Below are 24038 nucleotides of genomic sequence, written 5' to 3'. Positions count from 1 at the left end.
GGAGCTGCCCACTTAGCAGTTCCATAAGAATGGCCCACACATGTCAAGTGACATGCTGAGCAATTAAAACAGCAACACCCAGTGTGGTCCAGCATCCTCCGACACAGCCAGAACCTCTTCTCTTACTTGCTTAACTGAGATATTAAAACAAAGAGACTCCTACAGTTTTCTACAAGTTGTTGATCTGTAGCTTCTATGTGTCTATTGTGGTGGTATTGTGTTCCCTAAAATATTGTGTACCTTAATAAAATTATCTGGGGTCAGAGAACAGAAAAGCCACTAGATACTTAGGATAGGCAGTGGTAGCACACGCCTTTAATCCTAGCATCTCAGAGGTGGAAATCTCTTTGGATCTCTGTGAGTTCAAGGCCACACTGGAAACAGCCAAGCATGGTGACACACACCTTTAATCCCAGAAAGCGAGCCTTTAATCCCAGGGAGTGATGGTAAAAGGCAGAAAGATATATAAGGTGTGAGGACCAGGAATTAGAAGCATTTGGCTGGTTAAGCATTCGGCTGGTTAAGCATTTGGCTGGTTAAGCTTTCAGGCTTTGAAGCAGCACAGTTCAGCTGGGATTCATTCTGGATGAGGACTCAGAGGCTTCCAGTCTGAGGAAACAGGACCAGATGAGGAACTAGTGAGGTGAGATAGCTGTGGCTTGTTCTGTCTCTCTGATCTACCAGCATTGACCCCAATAATAAGAACTTTGAAGATTCATGTTACAGTCTATCATCCTAATATATAGTAGCTGATGTGATACCAGCCTGGACATAAAAGGGTGTTTGAGAAATACTGGGAAACTGCAGCACAACTTATAACCTCAAGACATTTGACTCAGAATACTCTTCACTGAGTGGTAAACACAATAGCATCTAAACAGTGTCAATGAGAATTATCCATTATCAAGTTAAAGGAAGGCATGGCATTGCAACAAATACAAGCTAGCCGGGCGGCGGCGGCGGCGGCGGCGGCGGCGGCACACACCTTTAATCCCAGCACTGGGGAGGCAGAGGCAGGTGGATCTCTGTGAGTTCAAGGCCAGCCTGGCCTACAGAGTAAGTTTCAGGACAGGTTCCAAAGCTACACATAGAAACCCTGTCTAGAAAAAAAAAAAAAAAAATATATATATATATATATATATATATATATATATATATATATATATATACAGGCTGCTAAATACCCATATCAAATGATGGTGTACATGATTATATTATGGTGACATACTAAGACTGCCCACAAATCCTCAAAATTTCTGCATCAACATAACAAAATCAATTCAGTCCGTGAACATGTTCAAGTTACTTCATTGACTTGTGTTTTGATGAGAAATAAAAGTTTACTGAGCGACTAAACTACTATGTACCAAGAGTCGTAGTAGAATCTTCAGTTAGGAGCTAGGGTTTGGCTCAGTGGTAGGGAGCACTAGCTGCCCTTCCAGAGGACCTGGGTTCAATTTGCAGCACCTATATGGCAACTCCAGTTGAAGGGAATTCAAAGTGCTCTTCTGGCCTCCATGGGCACCAAGCATGTACACACAGTATACAGACATACATGAAGGTAAAACACTCATCAATAATATTAATAATAATAATTTTTGAATATTTCAATAAAGAATCTCCACCTGTGGTAGCTAACCTTGGTTGTTAACTTGGCTACATCTGGAATTAACTAAGACTCGAGCAGCTGGGCACACCTCTGAGTGACGTTTCTTGATTGGATTAGCTGAGGTGGTTAAGACTCACCCTAAATCTGGACCACTTGAGGCCAGACGATCCATCCTAAATCTAGGCCACATTTTGGTGGCCGCCCACATCAAAGGCATCTTTTGCTTTTTGCCTGCTCACCACCACTCTCACTGTCCAGTCCATCTACCATGCTGCTGAGGTATTCATTTCTTCACTGGCAGTAGAACCTACTTTGAAATTCCAATGTAGACTGAAAATCAGCTGCTACATCCAACCTCTAGGCCCGAACAACTACTGGATTATCAACCTTTCCATGAGGAGACACTCACTGTTGGGACTAGCCAGACCACAGTCTATAAGCCTCTGTAATAAAGCTCCTTTTAATATATATAGACCCATTCTATCAGGTTTGCTCCTCAAGAGAACCCTGACTAATATACCATGGTATTGTAGTTGCTCAATTATTGTCTCAAAGTCTTTGGTTTTATTTTGGCATGTTGGGAGGGGTTATTTGTTTTGTTTTGTTTCTCAGTGTTTTAAGACAAGAGTCTCTTGCAGAACTCATGATGTAGTTAAGGAAAACTTCAAACTTCTGACCCTCTTGCCTCCATCTCTCAAGTGCTAGCCATTACAGAATGAGTCCACAGCACTTCCTTTATTCCATGGTAGGACTGAATCCAAGGCTTCCTGCATACTAAGGCAAACAACCAGCTAAGCTACATTTCTAGCCCTTGGGTTTTATTTCCATTGCTTTCTCTTTATAGGAAAATGGCCCATAACCACCTTGCACAAGAATGTGGTATGAGGAATATTAAGTGAAAGAAATGAGAGTAAAGAAATGGATGACTAGGAAGGAATAGAAAGATACGGAATAGCATGTTATATTGTTCTGATCTCCTTACCACTTGTATTGGATTGAATACTTCCTAGTGTGATATAGTTCTATCAGTAGGAATGCTTTGGAAATTGATCAATGAATTTTAGAGACAGAAGGAATATTATTATTCATTTTTTTTTAAAAAATGATGTGGAGTTGGAAGATGACGTGTGACTTACCTAAAGTAACTTATCTAGATGTTATGGGAAGACATAAAAGTGCTCCTGAGTAAGGCTATTTTTATTCTATGTAACATATGAGTAAGAAGCCTAGTGGAGAATTTTCTCATTGCTCTCCAGGGTAGCTTCTAATCAGTTTCTCTTTATCTCCCCCAAAGACGTCATATTCAGACAAGCTGGGTGACTTATTATCAAGCGACTCTGGAGTCCGAAGCAGGTGGATCAGAGAAAGTTCAGGCCTTCCTGGATCACAGCATACCTTGGGTCCTTGTCTAGATCTTTGTATGATGAAACACATCATGGTTCTACCCAGAAAAAAAAATCCTCAGGAAACTGGGATTGATGAGGATACATAACAACAACAAAGATATGCAAATAAGAGGGCTTTTAAGTTATATCAAAATAGTATTAGAAAGGAAATATTCTAGAAATATTCCACAAGGGTCTCTTGTCTATCTCAGTCAAGCCAAAGCCAGCCAAGTATATGTAGATTATGTCTGAGTATGTACAGGCATACTTTGATGTATGTGTGTACTTATATCTTTGTGAATATGAATGAGTAGTTGATAATAATTTTTTGCAATATATATATATATGTATATATATATATATATATAATGAACTTTATAGAAAGAAAATGAAAAACAAGACAGAATTAGTACAGAAATTGGGAAAGCATTAAAAAGGTTAAGCAGAGCCAGGTGGTGGTGGCACATGCCTTTCATCCCAGCACTCAGGAGGCAGAGCCAGGAGAATCTCTGTGAGTTCAAGGCCAGGCTGGTCTACAGAGCAAGTTCCAGAACAGGCACCAAAACTACACAGAGAAACGCTGTCTCAAAAAACAAAAAAACAAAACAAAACAAAACAAAACAAAAAGTTTAAGCCATAATGCTAAAGATTAGGAGATGACCACGACTGGATTTCATGAGACTTAATCATTAAGTACTTACACCACGACTATGGAACATATGAAGTTCTTCCTTCTGTCTACAAAGGCGGCTATTGTAATCCCAATGCCTGCTAGGGCAGACTCCTCCAACAGGTTGCACATAACATGTGCCCATTCGTTTTTGGCATGTTTTGTGGAATAGCCATTAGGTCTTGTATGGACATGCAGATTCTCCCAACTAAACTGAGCTCATCTTTTTTCCTTCCCTGTTTTTCTCCTTCGGAGATTAAATCCAGTGCTTCACACATGCTGTGCATGTAGTCACCTATGGAGCTACATCCCCAGCCCTTGGACTGAGTTCTTTCAGGGCAAAATCCATATTCAATTCATCTTGTACCTCCCTAACAAAGTATGTTAAGTTACTCTTTCTTAGCAGGTCTCAAAAACTAATAAGCTGAATTGAACTAAAGTGATACACATTGGTCTGAGTCAAATTTAAATGGGATGGTCAGAGATGAGAACTATTACTGTCCTTACAAATTCAATTATTTTGCTACCAGAATATGTCTAAGTAGTTCCTGCTTTACCATGAGCCTTTCCTGTACATTTTTAATGAATGTGAAGTGTACAATAAAAGTACTGTTCACTTCATACTCAAGATCTGAGTCGTAAAGAGGTATCACATTGTTTTTCTACAGGGCTACTTTTATAATATCATCACCTCAGAATGAATCAGGGGAACTGACATAAGTAAATTTGAACTCAAAGACCGACACTGACAAAGATTCAGTTATAAAAGAAACTTTATAATTAAAAAATAGTCATACTTAATATTCAAAAGTACCAAGATGGTGGTGGCTTTTAGAAGCAGAAATTCTTGTCAGTGCTTGGTTTTTTGTTTTTTGTTTGTTTGTTTGTTTGTTTGTTTTTAGGTGAATATAGATTGACTGATTAGAATATACAGAAAGCAACTAACAATATTTAAGCATGGTCTGGAGTATGTATGTGGAGAACTTAACTGTGATTGTGAATGGTAGTTACCTTTGCTTATACTCTTCCTAACATGGGCGCTCATTATTTCAGGAGCTTAGATTTGGATGATTCTTCTGCCCGTCAGAGGCAGCAAAATATCTTAGTTATCTGAATCACTGCATCCAGCTTTCTGCTCCATACACTCGTCTTTCATCACAGTGTTTCATTTCGCAGTGAGTCAGCTTGGATTACTGACAGAGCTCAACAGCTGAGCTTAGGCTTGATCCCTGTGGTGGTCTGAATGAGAATGGTCTCCATAGGTTCATATATTTGAATGCTGGTCCCTAGTGGAAATTTTTCAGAAGGATTGGGAGGTGTGGCCTTGTTGGAGGAGGTGTGGCCTTGTTGGAGGAGATGTGTCACTGAGGATGGACTTGGAGGTTTCAGAAGTCCATGCTAAGCCCAGTGTCTCTCTCCCACAGCCTGCTGCCTGTGGATCAGAATGTAAAGCCCTGAGCTACTGCTGCAGCACCAAGTCTGTCTGCTTCCCAGCAGGATGACCATGCACTCATCCTTTAAAACTGTAAGCGAGCCCCCAGTTAAGAGCTTTCCTTTATAAGAGTGTGCCTTGGTCATCGTGTGTTTTCACAGCAAAAGAACATTAACTAAGACAATCCCCAATACCAAGAGGGGAAAAGTAAATTTGTTTTCTGAAAAAGTTTATTTTAAAATAAGGAAAAGAAATTCAGGATCATTTAAGTTTCAGACTTCATTTGTTGACATATCTTATCACAAGGTTGTTTTCAATGTATGCAAAACTAGCCATGTAATAGAAAGTTTGGACAGTTTATACTATGTAAACATTGAAGAACCAATTATTGAGTAAGAAAGGAAGGAAGGAAGGAAGGAAGGAAGGAAGGAAGGAAGGAAGGAAGGAAGGAAGGAAGAAGGAGAGCCAGGGATGGAAGAAGGAAGGGAAGGAAGGAGGAAATCAATCAAAAAAAAATTGTTCATTTTACATTTAACCATGATCATTAAAATTATACAATATAATATGTCTCATCACTACAAAGAGGGCAAGCAAAATCAACCATGTATCTTTTTAAGTTAGCCAAGGAACCCTGAGACCTCATATCTTCAAAACTTCAAGGTAGGTATGTCACACAGAAATAATTAAATGTTTGCTTAAGAATTAAGTAGAAAATGTGTGTGTGCATGTGATGATCTCTTTGGGGTTATTAGCAATAAGACAGTTGATATAAGTAGAAATGTACTCAGGTTAACAACATACTGAGGGATAAATTTTAAGAGGTTTTACTAGGGATTAGCATGGCAGTCAGCTCACCTGATGAGGTAAGCAGCTGGAAATCACTAGCGTCCAAAGAAAAAGAGAAGAACAGTACAATTCTACCAATTGCGCATATCAACTGAGAGCAAAACCTATGAAAACATTTTTTCCAAAATGGCCCCCAAATTTAATTGTCTTGATCTTGACTGCACAACTCGCCTCGTCAGAAAAGGGGAGCCAAGACACCATTCTGCTGTATAAACACAAGTTGTATTCAGCTGGCGTTATCTAGGTCATGATCTGCTGCAAATGCACTGCTATTTTTCCTCATCATTAGAGGCAGGACAGAATCACTGGAAAAGGGCAGCCCAGGGCCTCAAATAGTTTCTATTAAGAAGTACATTTTTATCAACTAATCTAAGCTTATATTTATTGAGGGTTATCATGCGCCAGGCACTTTTCTGGGTACTTTATAAATATGTCAGTTAATTCTCATAAAAACTATAATCATCTTCATAGATAAACCCAAGGTGAAAATAGAATTAAATAAACAAGAGCTCACCAAAATACTATCTCTACCTTGAGGTAAACAATAAAGAAGTTATATGGGCCAGGTGGCAGTGGCACACCCCTTTAATCCCAGCACACAGTAGGCAGAGCCAGGCGGATCTCTGTGAGTTCGAGGCCAGCCTGGTCTACAGAGCAAGATCTAGGGCAGGCACCAAAACTACACAGAGAAACCTTGTCTCAAAAAACCAAAAAGGAGGAGGAGGAGTTATAAGGGATACTAGATATTACCTGAAAGAGGAGAAAAAGAGAATAGTCTTTCTAGAGGAGAGAGGGAGAAGGAAAGAGATAGAAAGGACAGGAGAAAGGGGAACAGGGATGAAACTAAAAAGGAATATAGCATCTCCCAAATATTCCTAAATACCAAGCACCTACAACGTTTTAATCCTGACTCTCTAAGACAGGGATTAACGTTTGTTTCATCCGTGAGAAAACTAAGGCTACCAACCATGAAATTCTGAATTCCTATCTTGGTGAATCTAGAGTCTGCTCTTTTCACTAAGCTATGCTGCAAGAGAAAAGAAAAACGAGGAGATGGCGGGTGGGAAGAAACAAAGCTAAGAGGGAAAGCTGATCTCTCAGGAGCAAAAAGTGGAACAGAAATCTCTGAGGGTGACAAGGGAAGCAGAGAGGGCAGGAAGAAGGCCAACGGGACTCAAACCCAATTAGGGGGAAAGTAGTTCAAGCACTGGAGGGCACTGGACGTCTACAGTCTACCACTCACTTTGCAGAGGCACTAAAGAACAGTCTGAAGGTTCCCAACACCTTGACTTAATGACTACACGTTTTACAATTTGTTAAATTATAATACTGTACCCCATAAATAAGCACAATGATGTCAACTTAAAAAAGAAGAAAACTGAATTAATAGGAATGTAAAGCAAAAGCAGAGAGGAAATCAATGAGTCCTCAGAAGTTCCTCAGTACAGAGTAAATTGGTACCTTCAACCCTTACATTCTTCTTCTGTATCCCACCCTGTGGTGGTATCAATGAGAATGCCCCCCATAGGCTCACACACTTGTATGCTTGGTCTGCAGTGGTGGAACTGTTTGGGAAGTATTAGGGGGTGTGGCTTTGTTGGAGGAAGTGTGTCACCGGGAGTGGACTTTGAAGTTCCAAAAGCCTATGCCATTCCACTCTGTCTGTCTGTGTGTCCGTGTGTCTGTCTCTCTGTCTTGTGCCTGTGGATCTGGATGTAAGTTCTCAGCTACTGCTCCAGCATCAGCCCTGCCTGTCTGCTGACATGACAATCATGTACTTTAATTAACCCTTTGGAACCATGAGCCACGATAAATTCTTTTAAAAGTTACCTTAGCCATTGTGTCTCTCAACAGCAATAGAAAAGTGACTAAGAGATACCCCTAATCAGTGATGCTTCTGTGAGAAAAGCAGACTGACCTAGATATGCCAGGTTCTCAGTGAACAACTGCAGTACATAAGTAGCTTGGCCTAGTACTGTACAGCCTGGGGAGGCTTTATCAAAAGATACCCAGCCGCCACTGCACACACATTAGAAAGCCACAGCAAAAGCCAGGCAAACCATAATTTTTATATTTAGGCAAAGGTAAACACAGTTTACAAATGACTAAAACTTTCAAAGTTTCTCAATAAACTTAATCTGTGAATATTAGGAAACACATATCATTTTATGTTGTTTATTAATGTTAATATGTTTTATACTATGTTAGCTAGGTTCATTCAACTTCTTAGTGAATTTTGTTCAAGAGTATGTGTATATGTGTGTGTGTGTATGTGTGTGTGGGGGGGGGACATTAGTTTCAATATCAAAATCACAGCTCCTTGATTTCAGGAGACTTTAATCTCAAACTATACTAGAGCTTCCAGGCTGTCATGGGATAAAAGAGAAAGTTGAATAGCTAACCAACCTCAGGTCTGGATGACATGGAAGTGAAATGATGGACAGAGGTGACCAAGGTTTAACTGGTGCCAGCACACACATACAAACACAGTCTGGTGGCAACTTCCAGTTTTGAGGAGCCCAGGTAAATGGAAAGAGATCCCCACTGGAATGAAAGACATTAAGTTTCTCTCGAAGAAAGGAAATTTTCAAACTTTCCCTTAGTCAATTGTGCTTGGTTTCTAAATCCAGAAAAAGTCACATAATCCAGACAACTAAGACAAAAACCAAGCCAGGACAAATAAAAATAAGTTTTAAAATCAAAGCCCCTAAAAGTACAAACATAATCAATAGTAAGTTGTAGTGCTTGAAACAAATTTTAAAACAATAGCCTGGTATGCCCAAAGATCACCACTCGGTTTCCTTAAGGGTTTTAGAATGATTCTTAAATTCAAAAGGGATGATGTGCCCATCCAAGACCATCAAAGACTACCCGTGAAAGAAATTAAGGGAGTCAGAGATTCAAATACAAGTTATGTCCAAGGCTCCTGATTCTCAGCACTGCTGAGATCATAATCAGTTAAGGAACCAAAAAAAAAAAAAAACCAGCCATTGGCCATGGTCTTGCTAAAGACTAGATAACTCGGGGTGAGGGATGAGGAAGAACCACACAAGACAACTGCCTTAACCAAAGTGCATCATCACTGAATAAACAGGTCCTCTGACAAGTTATTTGTCTGCTACTGAAAAAAAAAAAACTAAGTAATAGCAGTAGTAATTGCCGCTTAAGGCATCCTTGTGAAAAATCAGGTGGGTTATAGCTACCAAATAAATACATATATAAATATAAATATACACATATATACAAATACATATAGAAACATATAATGCACAGACACACATATCTACATACACGTACATGCTCATATACATATCCATATACCTACATACAGACAGGCAGACATTCAGACAGACACACATTTACTAAGTGCCAATAATATAAGGGTTTTAATACATTATCCCTTTAATTCTCACAACAAATGTATTATGTATTATACCCATTTATTTATTCCACATAGACTTTCAACATTTATTGAGCTACTAGAGCATAATTTTCACTTGAAAGGGAAGAAATCGCTGGGGCGTGGATGAACTAGTGTTCACCCACGTTACCAGACACATTACCAGGCTGCCCTGAGTCACTCTCATTATCTCCAGCCCCTGCTTCTGAACAGGAGCAACTGTCAGACGGTCAGAATGAGGAAGGCTGACAAGTTCATTGAGGGACGGACAGTCCTCAGAACCTTGCCTTACTAGGATGACACTGAAATCAACCGGACTGACAGATCACAACCACCCATGAGATCCAACAACATCCTGATGCCATTTTTTAAAATAGGATAAATATGATACAAGTGTGGAAAGACACTAAATGCCACAAAACTGGTATCAAAATATGCTCAAATGTAAAAGTCCAAAACTCATCAAAAGTCTTTCAATTGTTCTATATTGAAATCAACAGTCACAAAATACATGTAAGAGATCAAGGAAAAGTTATGATAGGATATGATATGCCATAACAATATAAAATTATGAATGAAAGCAACCAATTTTACATTCAAAGACAAGAATTGAATGGGAAGGGTAATAAAGCCTAATTGTATAAGAAATAAGTTTAAAAATAAAACCAAGGACAACTAGAATTTTCTGCCAATGAAAGGGTAAGTTGGCAAATGAAAATTCAAAATACAGTACACTACTGTATTGCATTGCATAAACTGACAAAAATGTTGTAGATATCACATTTGGGTTGAGGACACTTACACAAGCCAAAGAGCCAGGAATGAGATCTGTAATCTCAAGTTCAGTGGAAAATTCACAACTTCCAGTTTAGGACAGGATAGACTCAAACTAGGTGACCAATAGGCTGCTGGAACCAAAGCTCTCTGGGCTGAATGAAGATGGAAAGTAAAAGAAATGCCTTAAAAAGGTTCTCGTTTTCAAGGAACATGGCCCAGTTACAGCCCTGTGTCTGGCTCAACATCAATGGTTAGAATAATATTTGGGGGACAATGTTTATAATACTCTAATATCAGTATGTCTTGATCTGAGTATAAGTGAAAAGTTCAAATTAATCATCAAGATATCTTTCTCTGAGCAGCATGACCACTCTGGGGGAGCAGCACCCCCAACCTTTGACCCCTGGAAAAAGTCACTTGTAAAGTCACTGCTAATGAACATACATCACCAACAATCACAGGACAGCACAGCTCTTAATTCTATGTCCGTATGAAACAATTCTTGTTGATTAAATTACTGCTTAATTTGCTGGACTTAACACCTATCACATTAAATTATTGAAAAAAAGATGATAATATATATTTAAAATATGCTTCTTTAATATGTTTCTGGAGGCCGGGCGTTGGTGGCGCACGCCTTTAATCCCAGCACTCGGGAGGCAGAGCCAGGCGGATCTCTGTGAGTTCGAGGCCAGCCTGGGCTACCAAGTGAGCTCCAGGAAAGGCGCAAAGCTACACAGAGAAACCCTGTCTCGAAAAACCAAAAAAAAAAAAAAAAAAATATGTTTCTGGAAAAGTCTTATACACTGTAAAATGAAAATGTCAGGCTACAAAGGATACATGCTGATTATAACTGAGATGGAAAAACACAGAAACACAATGAAAACAGACTGAAAGAAATACACCAAAATTCTAACTGTAATTGTATTAAACAGTGAACTACAAGCTGGCTGTTTTTCCTCATCTTTTCTACAGGACTTCCGTTAATGTGATATTATTTCAATAATGGGGGGAAATTGAATAAAATAATTTCCTTATAAAATTAAAAACTGATTTAGAGATAATCAGACTGGACTTGAAAGAGCAACGGATGCATTTCCTGTTTCTAAGAGCCAATCCTCTTTGAAAAGGTCCACAGATAAGGCCTCACACAGCTCGATCTGGGTATCTGATTACGCCATCAGTGAACACAGGAAAAGTGCATGGATGAGGTCAGACAGCTCAGAGGCGACAGGCACTTGCTGGTTCAAGGTAGTCATTGCACAATCCTGGACCTGAGTTTGGTACCCAGATCCCGCACAAAGCCGGAAGAAAACAACTTACCCTACAAAGCATCCAAATACGTCATTTACATAGACACAATAATAACAACAAATACGTAAATCTACTGTACCGTTGCTATCTCTGGCCCTACTAGTTTACCCACCTAAAGTATTCTTGGGTCCACTCTACACTTTAGTGACTTGTTGCCAACATCAATGAGAAAAAGCATGGAAAAACACACTAGCTATAGTTTCAAAACTCATTTGTAATCAATCCAAAAAGAACACTCACAATTTGAGTATCTAATTTGGTCTTTATCCTCTTACATTACATGAAACAAGTAAACACAGTTCAACTAAAAAACTAATTGTTAATATGGTAGCGACCTACCTACCTCTCTCTCTCTCTCTCTCTACACACACACACACACACACACACACACACACACACACACACACACACTCAAAAGCCTGTTTGAGAAGAGAAAGAATTAAAATGATAGAAATCAGGTGCAACAGAGTAGGATGGTATGTGGTTCACATATGTAAAACTTGGGGGCTAGGCAGGGGTTGAGGGCTTGAGGATGTATAATAGATTGTTGTACCGTTCATAGTGATAAAAACACAGTAAGATGATCAAAAAAACAGACACCAATGGGTCACACGCTGAAGAATGACTAAGCCAGTCATTAGAGTTTGTAATATAATTGACTTATACACTCTAGCAAAGTCATCTCTAATATTACTTTTTCAGTCTATGGCAAAACCACTTTCCAAGTGCTTTTTTTACGTGTCCATCTCTTTTTGAGCCTTTCCTGAGTCCACTGAAGTAAGTGAAAAAGCTACCTAGTCAAGACCAAGTTTATCACAGGCAAGAATCCAGACTTAAACAGGTGTCTGACCATCTATCCGGTGTTCATCCTATTGTGTGAATAGCCTTGATAGCATTTATTTATTATTGATATTTACCATCACAAGAGCTTTTGTAAGATGAGTACATAATTGACATTCCATAATTATGTGATGAATAAACAAATCTGGATCCAAAAAGTAAAGATTAGAATGAGTACTGTGTGGGACAGAGATGTTGTGTGCCACATCAGCAGACCGTAATAATGGATATAGCTTTCCATTTCCTACAGCCTCCAAATTTTGCTCACTGGAAGAAAAGTCTCTCTGATTTAGAACACTAGCTGACTTTGTAGCTCTGTCAAAAAATGTGGTCTACTCTGAAATATTTTTATATTTCAGGTATTATACAATATATGTAAATATATTACATAATTTCTTCACCATATTCAGAGATCTGTGATACTTTCACGCCCATCGACAGACACAGATTTCCAAAGTTGAGAAGGATGTCTAATCCAAGAGCAAAGAACAAACCTTGATCTGCCTTTCGATTTTTTGCCACCGAGTGGGCCGAAGTCTTACCTTTCCTTATTCACAGCTGAACATTTTTCTTGTTCTTTCCTCTAACTGAAGCTGAGGATGGAGTTGAACAGTTATCCAGATAGATTATCCCTGAGGCTAAATTGTGAATGACCTCTGGACATTTAGATATCTATGTGCTTCATGTCAATAATAAAAACAATGACCTTCAAATAGTCAATTGTAATAATGTTGTCAATATAATACATTACCATCTTCTTTATAAGAAAGAAAGGAAAGAGAGAGAGAGAGGAAAGAAAGAAAGAAAGAAAGAAAGAAAGAAAGAAAGAAAGAAAGAAAGAAAGAAGGAAGGAAGGAAGGAAGGAAGGAAGGAAGGAAGGAAAGAAAGAAGGAAAGAAGGAAAGAAAGAAAGAAGTATTCTATTGAAGAGAAAGGAGGAGGACATAGTATAAAAAAAGCAATGTGACCATAAAGGGCAGAGTAGTTAAAAAAGCTTTCTATAAAGCGATACAGTTTCAATGACCAGCTTCCCATACAACACAAAAGATGTTCCATTCTTGCTTTCTCTCTGAAATAAGGTTGGGAAAAGTTGAGGTGACTAAAAGCTTCAGGATCATCTGTATAATGAAGCACCAAGCACACAGGGCCCTGCAAATCAGACTTCCATCTCTCTATTTCCTTTCTGAACTCTACAAATGGCCCTCTCAGTTCTCATTCCGCTCCCCAGACATCTTCTCTGAAGTAAGATTATTACTGGAATATGTGATAATTCTTTAGTATACTGGAGGGAGAAAACAGCAAAGAATCAAGATGGGGCTTAGGAAGTAGCCACATGGTCCAGGCCTAGAATTCACAGGGAGGAAGGGAGGAAAAGTATGTATGCTTTCAATTAGTTCCTAGTTACCTAGTGCATGTAAATGACCTCTGGAGAGCATCAATATTTTACATGTAAATACAGAAACTAGTTGGTATGATTTTTTTTTTTTTTTTACAAAACAGTCTGATATTTTTCATATTTTAATATGCCAGAATCCTCAAATTTTTAGAGCTGGGTTTCTGTCACTCAGGTCTTCCTTCACCTTTGCAAGGTCTTCATTCGAATTACTAGTCTGTAGCTAGAGTTTTCTTGCCTTGCCCACAGTGAGGACCAATCTCTGTCACCCGCCAGTCCCACAGTCGCTCAGACCCGACCAAGTAAACACAGAAACTTATATTGCTTAGAAACTGTATGGCCGTGGCAGGCTTCTTGCTAACTGTTCTTATATCTTAAATTAATCCATTTCCATAAATCTATACCTTGCCACATGGTTCATGGCTTACTGGCGTCTTCACATGCAGCTTGTCAGGGTAGCAGCTGGCAGTGACTCCTTCTGCCTTCCTGTTCTTTTATTTCTCCTGTTAGTCCCACCTATACTTCCTGCCTAGCCACGGCCAATCAGGTTTTATTTATTGACCAATCAGAGCAATTTGACATACAGACCATCCCCCAGCATAGCCAAGTACAGACCATCTCAGACACCTGCACTCAGACCCGTGGTGGTTCTAATCATCCTTTATGCGGACCTGATGGGTAAAGCCATGAGGAACCCGAGAACGGGCTCCCACAGGACATACAGAACATCCCACAGCACTAGTCAAGTCCTAGGCCTGAGGCATTCAGACAGCAAAACTAGCAGGCATCCGTAGTGAAGACACTCATCTCACCACCAACTAAAATTTCAATATATGTCCTTAAAGGGTTAAAACTACAGGAACTTCATTTTATCAAATATATGCTATTCTATTTCTAGATGTTTCAAACATCTATCCCTAGATGTTTCAAGAAAAACATCAAGTTCTAGACTCATAGTGCAAATCAACAGCAGACTGGACCCGACAGTGTGTGACATCAAATAATGCCTGGTATGTCTCTGATCCTCTACTGTCAACTCTCTGAATAAATGGCTCTGAGCAGCTAGCCTCATGAAAGGGCCTTTCTGCTTTAAAATCCATTTTGCCAATAATTCTAGGAATACCAAAACTATGTCTAACATAAAATTTCAATGATTTTTTAAAAGACAAATGGCCAGTGGATTTTAAATGTACTTCTTAACCATTCAGCAACACTTCATGATAATCATGGAGTATAAAAAATTTCATTCTCTGACTTGACAGTCATTTGCTTGAAATAAAGCTGCAACCACAGGAAAACTATTTTAATAATCTGAGAGGATTAAAGAGTTAATCCACTGGGAAAACCAGATGAAATACAGTTCATAAATGCCCTGTTCAGAAGGACATACTAAAATGCCAGCAAATTTGCTGCTCATGATTAAAATTGTTCTAATGATACATAGTATATATTGCTTCTTAACTAGTATGCATCTTGCTTCCTAATCTGAAGCTTGGATGATGCCAGAGCATGAATGATTTTGACACAAAATAATGTTTAAGTCAGAGTAAGTATGACCGGCATGTTGTAGTGTGTCTTAGAGAAGAACATCCATAACAATGAGTAAGTACATTATTTGGAGGAAAAAATGATGAGAAGCTGAAAGAGGAGGTGAGGATATTAACCTCCAGGGTAATTTCTGTTCTCATGACTTCGCTGAACTGAAAGCCTTGGTACACATTCACTACCCCATAATTACACATTAGAATAGTAACCAATTAGCAAATCAGAGGGCCGGAGTACGAGGAGCAGTGATAATTAAATATGAAACCTGAAGTCCTGTGTTATCCTAAAGAATAAACTTGTTCCACCACACCTGTTACACTTACGTGCTGGCAAGCTTTGGTCAACTTTACACAAACCCTAGAGTCACCTGCGAATAAAGCACCTCAACGGAGGACACGCCTCCATCAGACTGGCCTGTGGGCATTTATTCACGATAGACATGGGAGGGTCCAGCACCCTGTGGACGGTGCTACCCCTGCAGAGCTGACCCTGGGTTGTACAAGGAAACACTGTTCCTCCAGAGATCCTGCCTCTGTTCATGCTTGAGTTCCTGGCCTCACTTTCCTCAAGAATGGACTGTGATCAGGATGGGTAAAGCCAAATAAACCCTTTCCTCCCCAAGTGATCTTTGGTCATTGTGTTTATCATAGCAATAAAAGGCCAAAAAGGACAGGTATTAACCCATATTTGAAGGAAAAGAATGAACTCACGTTTTATAAATAAAAGGGTTTCATTGACTCTGAGAGCACATCACCTTTTGTCTTTTAAAGGTCTCTTCTCTCTGGTTTCTATTAATTCCTAAACCAAAAGCACACAAGGAAGAGGCCCACTTTATCCATAGGATGCCTTACAGAGAACGTCCTCCTAGCAGACAGGCTTCCGGGCTCAATTCTTCCATGAATATCCTTTAGAACCAAAACATGCATGTCTAATAACTGTTCCTGAACAACAAATGAACTTTTCAAATGTTACTTTTTAAAAAAAATAATAATAAAAGGAACAAAAAAAACTCAACTGCAGCAATTGTCTTTCATTTTTTAGTTTATTCTACTTTGTGTTGGTGCCAACCCATTATGTGTCCATGGTTATTCTAAGTTCTGTGAACAAAAGAACTCGGTGGATCAGGCAGATTGGTAGAAGGTGCTGAACACACAGGAGACACTCAGTAAATATTTGTTGACACGAAGAATAGACAAAGGAGCAAACACCGAATAATCATGTTTCCATGCAACAAGCCTACCCAGAAGTCTCGCACATCTACATCTTCTAAACATGCAGTTGTTTCGAAATGCGGACTTCAAATGTTATTTCGTGTTTCTACCAGGAAAACCTTTACTGGAGTTAGTAAGTAACATGTAACATGTGGAAATAAGTTGGATGATAAGAAATCTGGGTTTGAGTTCCAACTTCGTGAACTTTGAAGTCACCTAGTATTTTCCAGATTCATTTTAGTCTCACACAGTAGAGTGCATCTATCCAGGGCTTCTCCTAAAATTTTATTAGCAAATAAATAAAAGATTCATTTTTACCACAACCAAAGTAAAGTAACAAAAGCAATTTAAATAAGTAGATTACTGGAAAAGGCAAGTCTGAAGTTTTTCAACAGTTCTTTCCTGTCAATCCAGGGGCGTCATCAGTGTCAACAGTTTGTATCATTACCAATAAAAATCCCATTTAACAGATGGCGTACAAAAAGATCTTATGATCTTCATAGCTCCGGGCTGCCACCTCAGTGTGAGGGGCACAGAGGAAGAGCATAGGATGACTGTCCACCCCAGCCCATACGTCAGCTGAGCAATACCACTTCACAGAAGTGAGTTAGACCAGGTGTGGTGGTGCATGCCTTTAATCCCAGTACTCGAGAAGAAGAGGCTAATGTAGGCGGATCTCTGAATTCAAGGCTGGCCTGGTCTACAAAGTCAGTTCCAAACCCGCCAGAGCTACATAATGAGACGCTGTCTCAAATGAATGAAAGAATAAATAAACAGACAAACAAAGCAAGCAAGCCTCAGTAAGTTGAGAACACAGCAAACTGGGAAAAAAAAAATTTTTTTTTTTTTTTTTTTTTTTTGAGCCAGGCATGGTGGTACACACCTTCAGTCCCAGCACTCAGGAGGCAGGGGCAGGCAGGCAGATCTCTGAGTTTGAGGCCAGCCTGATCTACAGGGCAAATTCCAGGACAGCCAGGGCTACATAGAGAAACCCAGACTCAGGGAAAAAAAGAAGAAACACAAAGTTGATATTATACTCTAATCCAAACTCACTGTCAAGGATATTAGAGCCCTGCCAAAGCCAAACAAAGAAATGTTAGTTGCCATACAAATTATATGAAAATATAATGGTCCTTTCTGAATCTCCATTGTTAAGCGGTCCTTGGGGAATTCTGCAAGCTAAGGTTTTTGAAAAGGAAAAAGTAACAATTTTCTTGTCAACATTCAGAAAAAGGAAACAGAAAAGGCCACATCACCTCACAATGTCTCAATGTCTTACATGAAGAATTCAAAATGTTTAACTGATTTTACAGTTTTTAGAGAAGCGAATTAGTCAATTCAGTATAAGACAATTAAGATAGTAAGAATAGAATGTGTGCTGTATTTCAGTGTTCACTTTTGTCAATGTCATCTACCTCAGCTAGACATTCAACTTAATTGCTATGAAGTAACATTTTCCATGTATACATGTTCATATGGGCATGCATGTGTATTTGTGCGCATAGGACCACACACTAAACATAGATGTTCCATATTTGGTGTACTCTCTAAGGGTAACAGTTGGTCTGTGGTTCTTTCTGTTTGTAAGTAGCCGTACTTGCTACTTCCTTACATTTAAATTACAAAGTAGCATCCCCAGTAAACATATAAGCCACATGTATGCTTTTCAAGTCCCTACTACCCACATTTCTAAAGGGAAAAACCTGGATGGATTTCAATTTAATATCTTATTTAATTCAATGACACTTAAGATATTTCAGCATGTAAAGAAGATAAAATTATTGAGCTAAGTGCTTTCATTTTCTGTACTGAAACCCAGTACATGTACATTAATGCACATATTAACTCTAACATAAAATTTTCATCAGAAACACTTTACCAGTATTTAGATTTCATGAACTTTATAGCTGAAAAAAATAAATCCATATGACTAAGATATTCAAGCACACATAAAAGCTTCTAGTAACTGGATCAAAGACTAGCTTTTAAATTTAAATTTGGGCCGATACGCTCGGCAGGTAAAGAGGTAAAGGTAAAGCCTTGCTGTCAAGGCTTTAGACCTGAGATTGATCCTAAGAATCCACATGGTAAACTGGGTGGTGGCGGCGGCGGCGGCGGCTGCGGCGGCGTCAGTGGCGCATGCCTTTAATCCCAGCACTCGGGAGGCAAAGCCAGGTAGATCTCTGTGAGTTTGAGGCCAGCATGGTGTACAGAGCGAGTTCCCGGATAGGCTCCAAAGCTACACAGAGAAACTCTGTCTCGAAAAACCAAAAAAAAAAAAAAAAAAAAAAAAAAAAGAAGAAGAAGAATCCACATGATAGTAAGGAGAAAAATAAGTCCCACAGATTGTTTTCTGATTGTCACTAAGGTGTGTCTGTATATGCATGTACACATACACATACACCACAAATAAACGTAAAACAAAAAAGATTTAAACTTAAATTTTAGTTATGCAGCATTAACTTTATTTCAGGTTTTCAACAGCCGCATGGGACTGAACATTGGGACTGTCTTCTGAATCCATATCTTTTCTCAATTAAAAGGAACCTACAGACAACTCAAATGCCAAAATATTCTCAGAAACTGAATAAAAAACATTCTCCCTGAATGAGAAACTTTCTGTTTAGCGTCTTTTCCCCGCAAAGGCTTCTATGTCTCAAGCACTTATTTTGCAAAACCTCTAATGGCACAGTAACGACCTCTAACAAGACCGGGCCTCAGAGTCCAGTAACACACAAGCACCTTGACAATGTGTCTGCTGTTGTGGAATACAGCCAAGTCTCCCTTGCCGGCCATTCCATTATTCATTAAAGGAGAAAGATGGGCCAAATGCCTCTGTTGATGTTGTGTCTAGACACAACATTTGTGTAGATTTACTCCTGCTGATGAAGTTTGCCACAAACCGGAGGAGAGATGGGATTGAAGGACACTGGAAAAGTTAAATCCGGGCCCTCTCTTTGTGAACGGTCTTCTCCTGGATGTCAAGAGATGAATAGTCTTGCCAAGGCTGCTCATTTGTGAATGCACTCGCACAGGATGAAGAGGAAGCGATGACCTTTTAAGCTGAGTAAAACTTGGCACGGCATGATCTTGTCTCTTACCTGTGCAGGCTTCAGGGTTAAGAACCTGGGCCATAAATTTAAACTGTCTGGATTGGAACCCTATTTCTATCACTTGCTACCAGTTTAATTGTGGAAGGTTAACTTAATAATCTTCCTGTTCTCCGTCAGTAAGCTGGATAAAAAATAATAGCATTCAAGACACAGGTCTGAGATTTTTACCTGAGATAAAACAGGTGAACACTGTCTTGAGTCTCATACACGGTATATGTGCACCATTTATTATTAATTTTAGCTCAGAAATCAGAGCAACAGACATAGGACAGAACGTTCAATATATTTTTGTTGTAAGTGAATGTGTCTAGGCACTTTAGAAATATCATAATGGTATGTGAATATAAGCTATTTTTAGCCTATATAAAGTTAAGTTTAGAGAGTTAGAACAAGGTATTTAATGTGGGGTGGGGGATCTGATTTTCACCAAACTGAATCTTCACAATGTAGGCCAACAAGTTCTGTTAAAGTTTTTATAGCCACCCTTGGTGGTTCATACCTGTTATCCTAACATTCGGAAGGCTGAAGGACAGATAAACCTTTTCCTCCAAAACCAGACCCACATCATTCACCTGTACTACCACACACACAGTAATGTAAGGTATTTATAGGTCATCAGCACCTTAGGCCTATTCATGACTCCATTCACTTCCATTGGAAGCAAGATCAGATTGAACATAGTCGTCCACAAACTAGCCCATGACATAGAAGATGCACATATAAAATTCTCAAACCTTTATTTTAAGAAAAAAAAATGTTTCTCCCAAACAAATTTTCTGTTTTTATTAACAGTTTGTGGTTTGTTTGTTTGTTTGTTTGTGTTCCCATCATTCATAATCAGAGCTCCTAGTAAACTGGCTCTTAATGGCCTTCCTGCCTTCTCCTTCCATTTCCCTAGCCCTGATGCAGTCATTAATCCATATTTTAAGGCCAAAAGAAAGGTAGTAGAATGAATAGGAAAAACAAGCTCATCTAATAATGGAAAATAGCCCAGGAATAGCCAAAAAGGAGAATAAAATTTTTCAAAGTTTTACAGCTGTTGAGCGTAAAGAATCATAAAGCTGTCACCTCCATTCGGTGGTAATTTCATTATCTGCAAAGCAAATGAATCAAAATACCTTCCAATTTCATTTTATTTTTTAAGACAAAGATCCAGGGCATCTAAAACTGCCCACTTCTGTGCCTAATCAAGATTTGTCACTAAAATAACCATAGGAATGTGTACATTATGTAACTTTCAGTAATTTTCAACAAAGATCTTGACAGCGGAAGATGTTTACTAATTGTGGATTTCTTTGAAGACAGGTTATTTTTATAATCTTTAAATTGTAAATAAGTTAACAGTATTTCATCAGAGCGATGGAAGCCATGCACTTGGTCCAGGATGAATGCTTCATTAATTTTTCAGTGTGATGATGCTGCAGTTTTCCAAGAGCAACCGTCCTAGTTCCCCCCCTTTGCGATGCATCAAAACAGCCGAATTACATCAAATATCCATGCCACCGTCACTCACCACAACACAATAAACGTATCCAGGATTTCAAAACCCAACCCCAGGCGTGTGTGAGGTCACTGTCAACATCCACCGCGCTTAACTAACCTCAGGTGGTTTCTCCCAGTCGCCCACCTAAACCCTCCGTCTAGCCGATATTGTTTGCCTCCTGCAGACCTCCGCGGGTGAATGTGTCCCCCGCACCCCCAATACCCTCGCCACGACCACACCTGTGAGGCCAGGTGCCCCGACGCGCGGCACTGCGGGGATCCGAGGGGGCGCGGGCCGCCCGCTGTCAGCCCGACGCTTTGTCTGCGGCTCCAGGCCGGCGCGCCGGGGCGCTGGGGACAGACACCTCGGGCCGACCTGCAGGGCAGCGGCGGCGGCGACTCCCGGGGACGCCGGGCGGCGCTCACCGGACAGCCGAACGGGAGACGACCGTGCAGCGAGCGGCGCCCGGGCCGCAGGGGGGTGGGAGGGGGGTGAGGGGCGGCCACCGCTGTTCCCGGAGGAGTCGCGACGCACGGGCCCGGGCCAGGCAAGCAGCGGGCGAGCCCGCCGGCTCTGCTCGGCTGTCCCTCCCGCCCGCAGCTCACCTGACAGCCACGCGCACCGAGCTCTCGTCCGCGGCGCCCAGCATGCCTGCGGCTGCCCGGGTCTCAGCACCCTGCCGAGCGCTCCCGGGCCGGCTGCTGCTGCTGCGGCGGCGGCGGCGGTGGCAGCGGCGGCGGCGGCAGCGGTGGCGGTGGGCAGGACTCAGCGGCGCGCTCCAGCCATGTTGGGCGACTGAATGGAAAGGTGGCGGCGCCGAGGCGCGGGAGGGGGCGGTGACTCAGGACGGCGCCGCCCCTTGCCCCCACTCGCCGGGCTCCGCGCTGCCCTGCGTCAGCCGGCGGCCGGTCCGGTGCGCCCCGCCCCGGCGACACGGCCAGGCGCGGCACCGAGAGGAGGCGAGCGCCACCCCCACCGATCCTCCCCCGGGAGGCTCGGCTGCGCGCGTCCCCGCAGCCACCTGCCGGGGCTGCTGCATGGACCTTGACCACCCCCACCACCCACCACCCTACTTCCCTGGCTGGGCGCTGCCCTCTGCCCGGTAGCGTGGGACGTGGAATCACACACACACACACACACACACACACACACACACACACACACGCCAGCCTTCTCGGTGCGTTACTGTTCAGTCATGTGCACACTGGTAAGCGCACCGGACCCTGGTACAGCCAAGCCTTCCCACAACTGTTTTCCATCCGGGCGTGCTCCGTGGTTAATCCTTGCAAACGGATTTTCTTTCCCTGCTGGCCCTTCCACAGCTCCTCCCGGGATCCCAGGATTCTATCAACAGTGTTCCATTGTGTGTTCTGCACGTCATCATTGTCCTTCCACATGCCTTTAGATAGCACTGTGGAAACAGTCTTTGTTAGCTTTGCCACAGAGTATCTTTTGTGGACTGCTCCGTACATTTCTATAAATAAACATGTGGGTTCATACAAAACAGTATAATAGATTAAATGTCACTATCCAAATAAAAGCACTGGGCCAAGCAGATATGAGCTAAAATCACACACCCCATCGCCTTGTTCAAGGAAGGTTAAAGGAGACAGTGTACTTTGGGATAGGAATGAGTGTTAACCTTCAAGACCCATGGGAAGATGGCCCATGGGGTGCATTCCTTATAGATAGTTCTACGTGCTCTGTTTCTTGTCTTACTGCCCTTAAATTGTTACAGACAAGACACGTGAAAGTTAGAGAATGTTGTAGTGTCTTTCTGCGCGCCAGATTGGTGGCAAAGCTGTCCTCTGGCTTCCCTCTGGAGAACTTGCTTGCCTTCGCCTCGATATTTATCCAACATAATGGATGGAGCCACATTTCATCCCAACTTGACAGGTCCAGACCTGGATGGATCTGGTTTGGCCACCTTGCTTCTGTGATAAATGCTGTTTACATAAAGGACCAGAATAGCAGAGCATATTTAGCAACACAGCAACATACACAACCTTTTTAAAGTCTTCATTTCCAATAGCGCCAGTACCTATGCGTCTCAAAAAGAGCCGTCACAAACCATGTGCTACAAGAACTGGGCAGGTAGCTTACGTGAGTGGAGGGGGCAAAATCAAGAATATATAAGATGAAACAGAGAAGACAGGCAGGCCCTTTCCTGGGGTGGTAGCCGTCCCCTCTCTGTCTGGGCTTGCTCTATTGGAATGCGAACCCTGTGCTGCTAGATGTTTGGTTCAATTGTATGTTTGTTGCCCAAGTGAAAAAGAAAAATAAGATCTTTATGAGAAAACCCCTTAGTTTTAAAGCTGAACAACTAATTCAGCCCAATATTCACATACCATGCAAAACCAACCTCAAAATAGGTCTGGCTAACTTCAGTCCCAGGCCACCAGACTAAAATGTCTAACCAAACATCAGTACCAATAATGGCTGTGGCTTTGAGTTCTCACTGTGTATGATTTCAGGAAAAGGCCAAGTAAAACTTCAAGATCCTAAATGCTGCAAGTTCTAAAATCGATGGCCAGTTTTGTATAATACTTGTATGAGATTTCTTTTTAAGTAATATTTCCTTGTGGTTCCTGTAATTAATAAGCCTTACATTAAAGAAAGTCCCAAAGTCAGAGCTTCTACCATGCAAGAGTTTAAATCCTGTCCCAAACATTTATTTACTAAAGATCTAATAGATGGCTGCTGTGTGCAAACAACACTAGACGCTAGTAATGTGGAGAACTAGGCCATGACCTGAAAGAATTTATTGTTTAGTTCTGGGATTTAAAAGTCTGTAAGTACAACATTAGAAATTATGATAGGCCCATAAGAAATTCTCCGAGGGAAGGACAAATTCTATAGTTATATAAAGGTCAGGATGGTCTCCCAGAGTCCACTCTCACCTCCATACTAACAGGATGACATGAGTCATTCCTGTCATTCCTGGCCTGAAACTTTCCAATGGTTACCTAACACAAACACCATGAATTCTTCTAGACTGAGGCCCTTTGCACTCTGGCCTCA

General features: G+C 40.9%; 1 protein-coding gene across 21 annotated transcripts in view; it reads right to left on the bottom strand.

Annotated features, from left to right (window-relative positions):
• Positions 1-21927, bottom strand: part of Kif21a (kinesin family member 21A) — a 129647-nt gene extending 107720 nt beyond the window's left edge. For 13 of the 21 annotated variants that reach the window (XM_028869233.2, XM_028869234.2, XM_028869239.2 and 10 more), the window contains exon 1: positions 21623-21893. In XM_028869233.2, coding sequence (XP_028725066.1) covers positions 21623-21666 — 44 coding nt within the window. In that variant the 5' untranslated portion in view covers positions 21667-21893. Of the gene's footprint in view, positions 1-21622 lie in introns of all 21 variants that reach the window. The other 8 variants (XM_028869235.2, XM_028869247.2, XM_028869255.2 and 5 more) reach the window with 2 other exon arrangements.
• Between the last annotated feature and the right edge of the window lie 2111 nt (positions 21928-24038).

Source organism: Peromyscus leucopus, chromosome 20 (genome assembly GCF_004664715.2).
Source record: "Peromyscus leucopus breed LL Stock chromosome 20, UCI_PerLeu_2.1, whole genome shotgun sequence".
In the NCBI taxonomy this organism is placed as follows: domain Eukaryota; kingdom Metazoa; phylum Chordata; class Mammalia; order Rodentia; family Cricetidae; genus Peromyscus; species Peromyscus leucopus.
The sequence above is the reverse complement of the archived record's forward strand: the minus strand, read 5'-3'. Positions and strand labels throughout refer to the sequence as shown.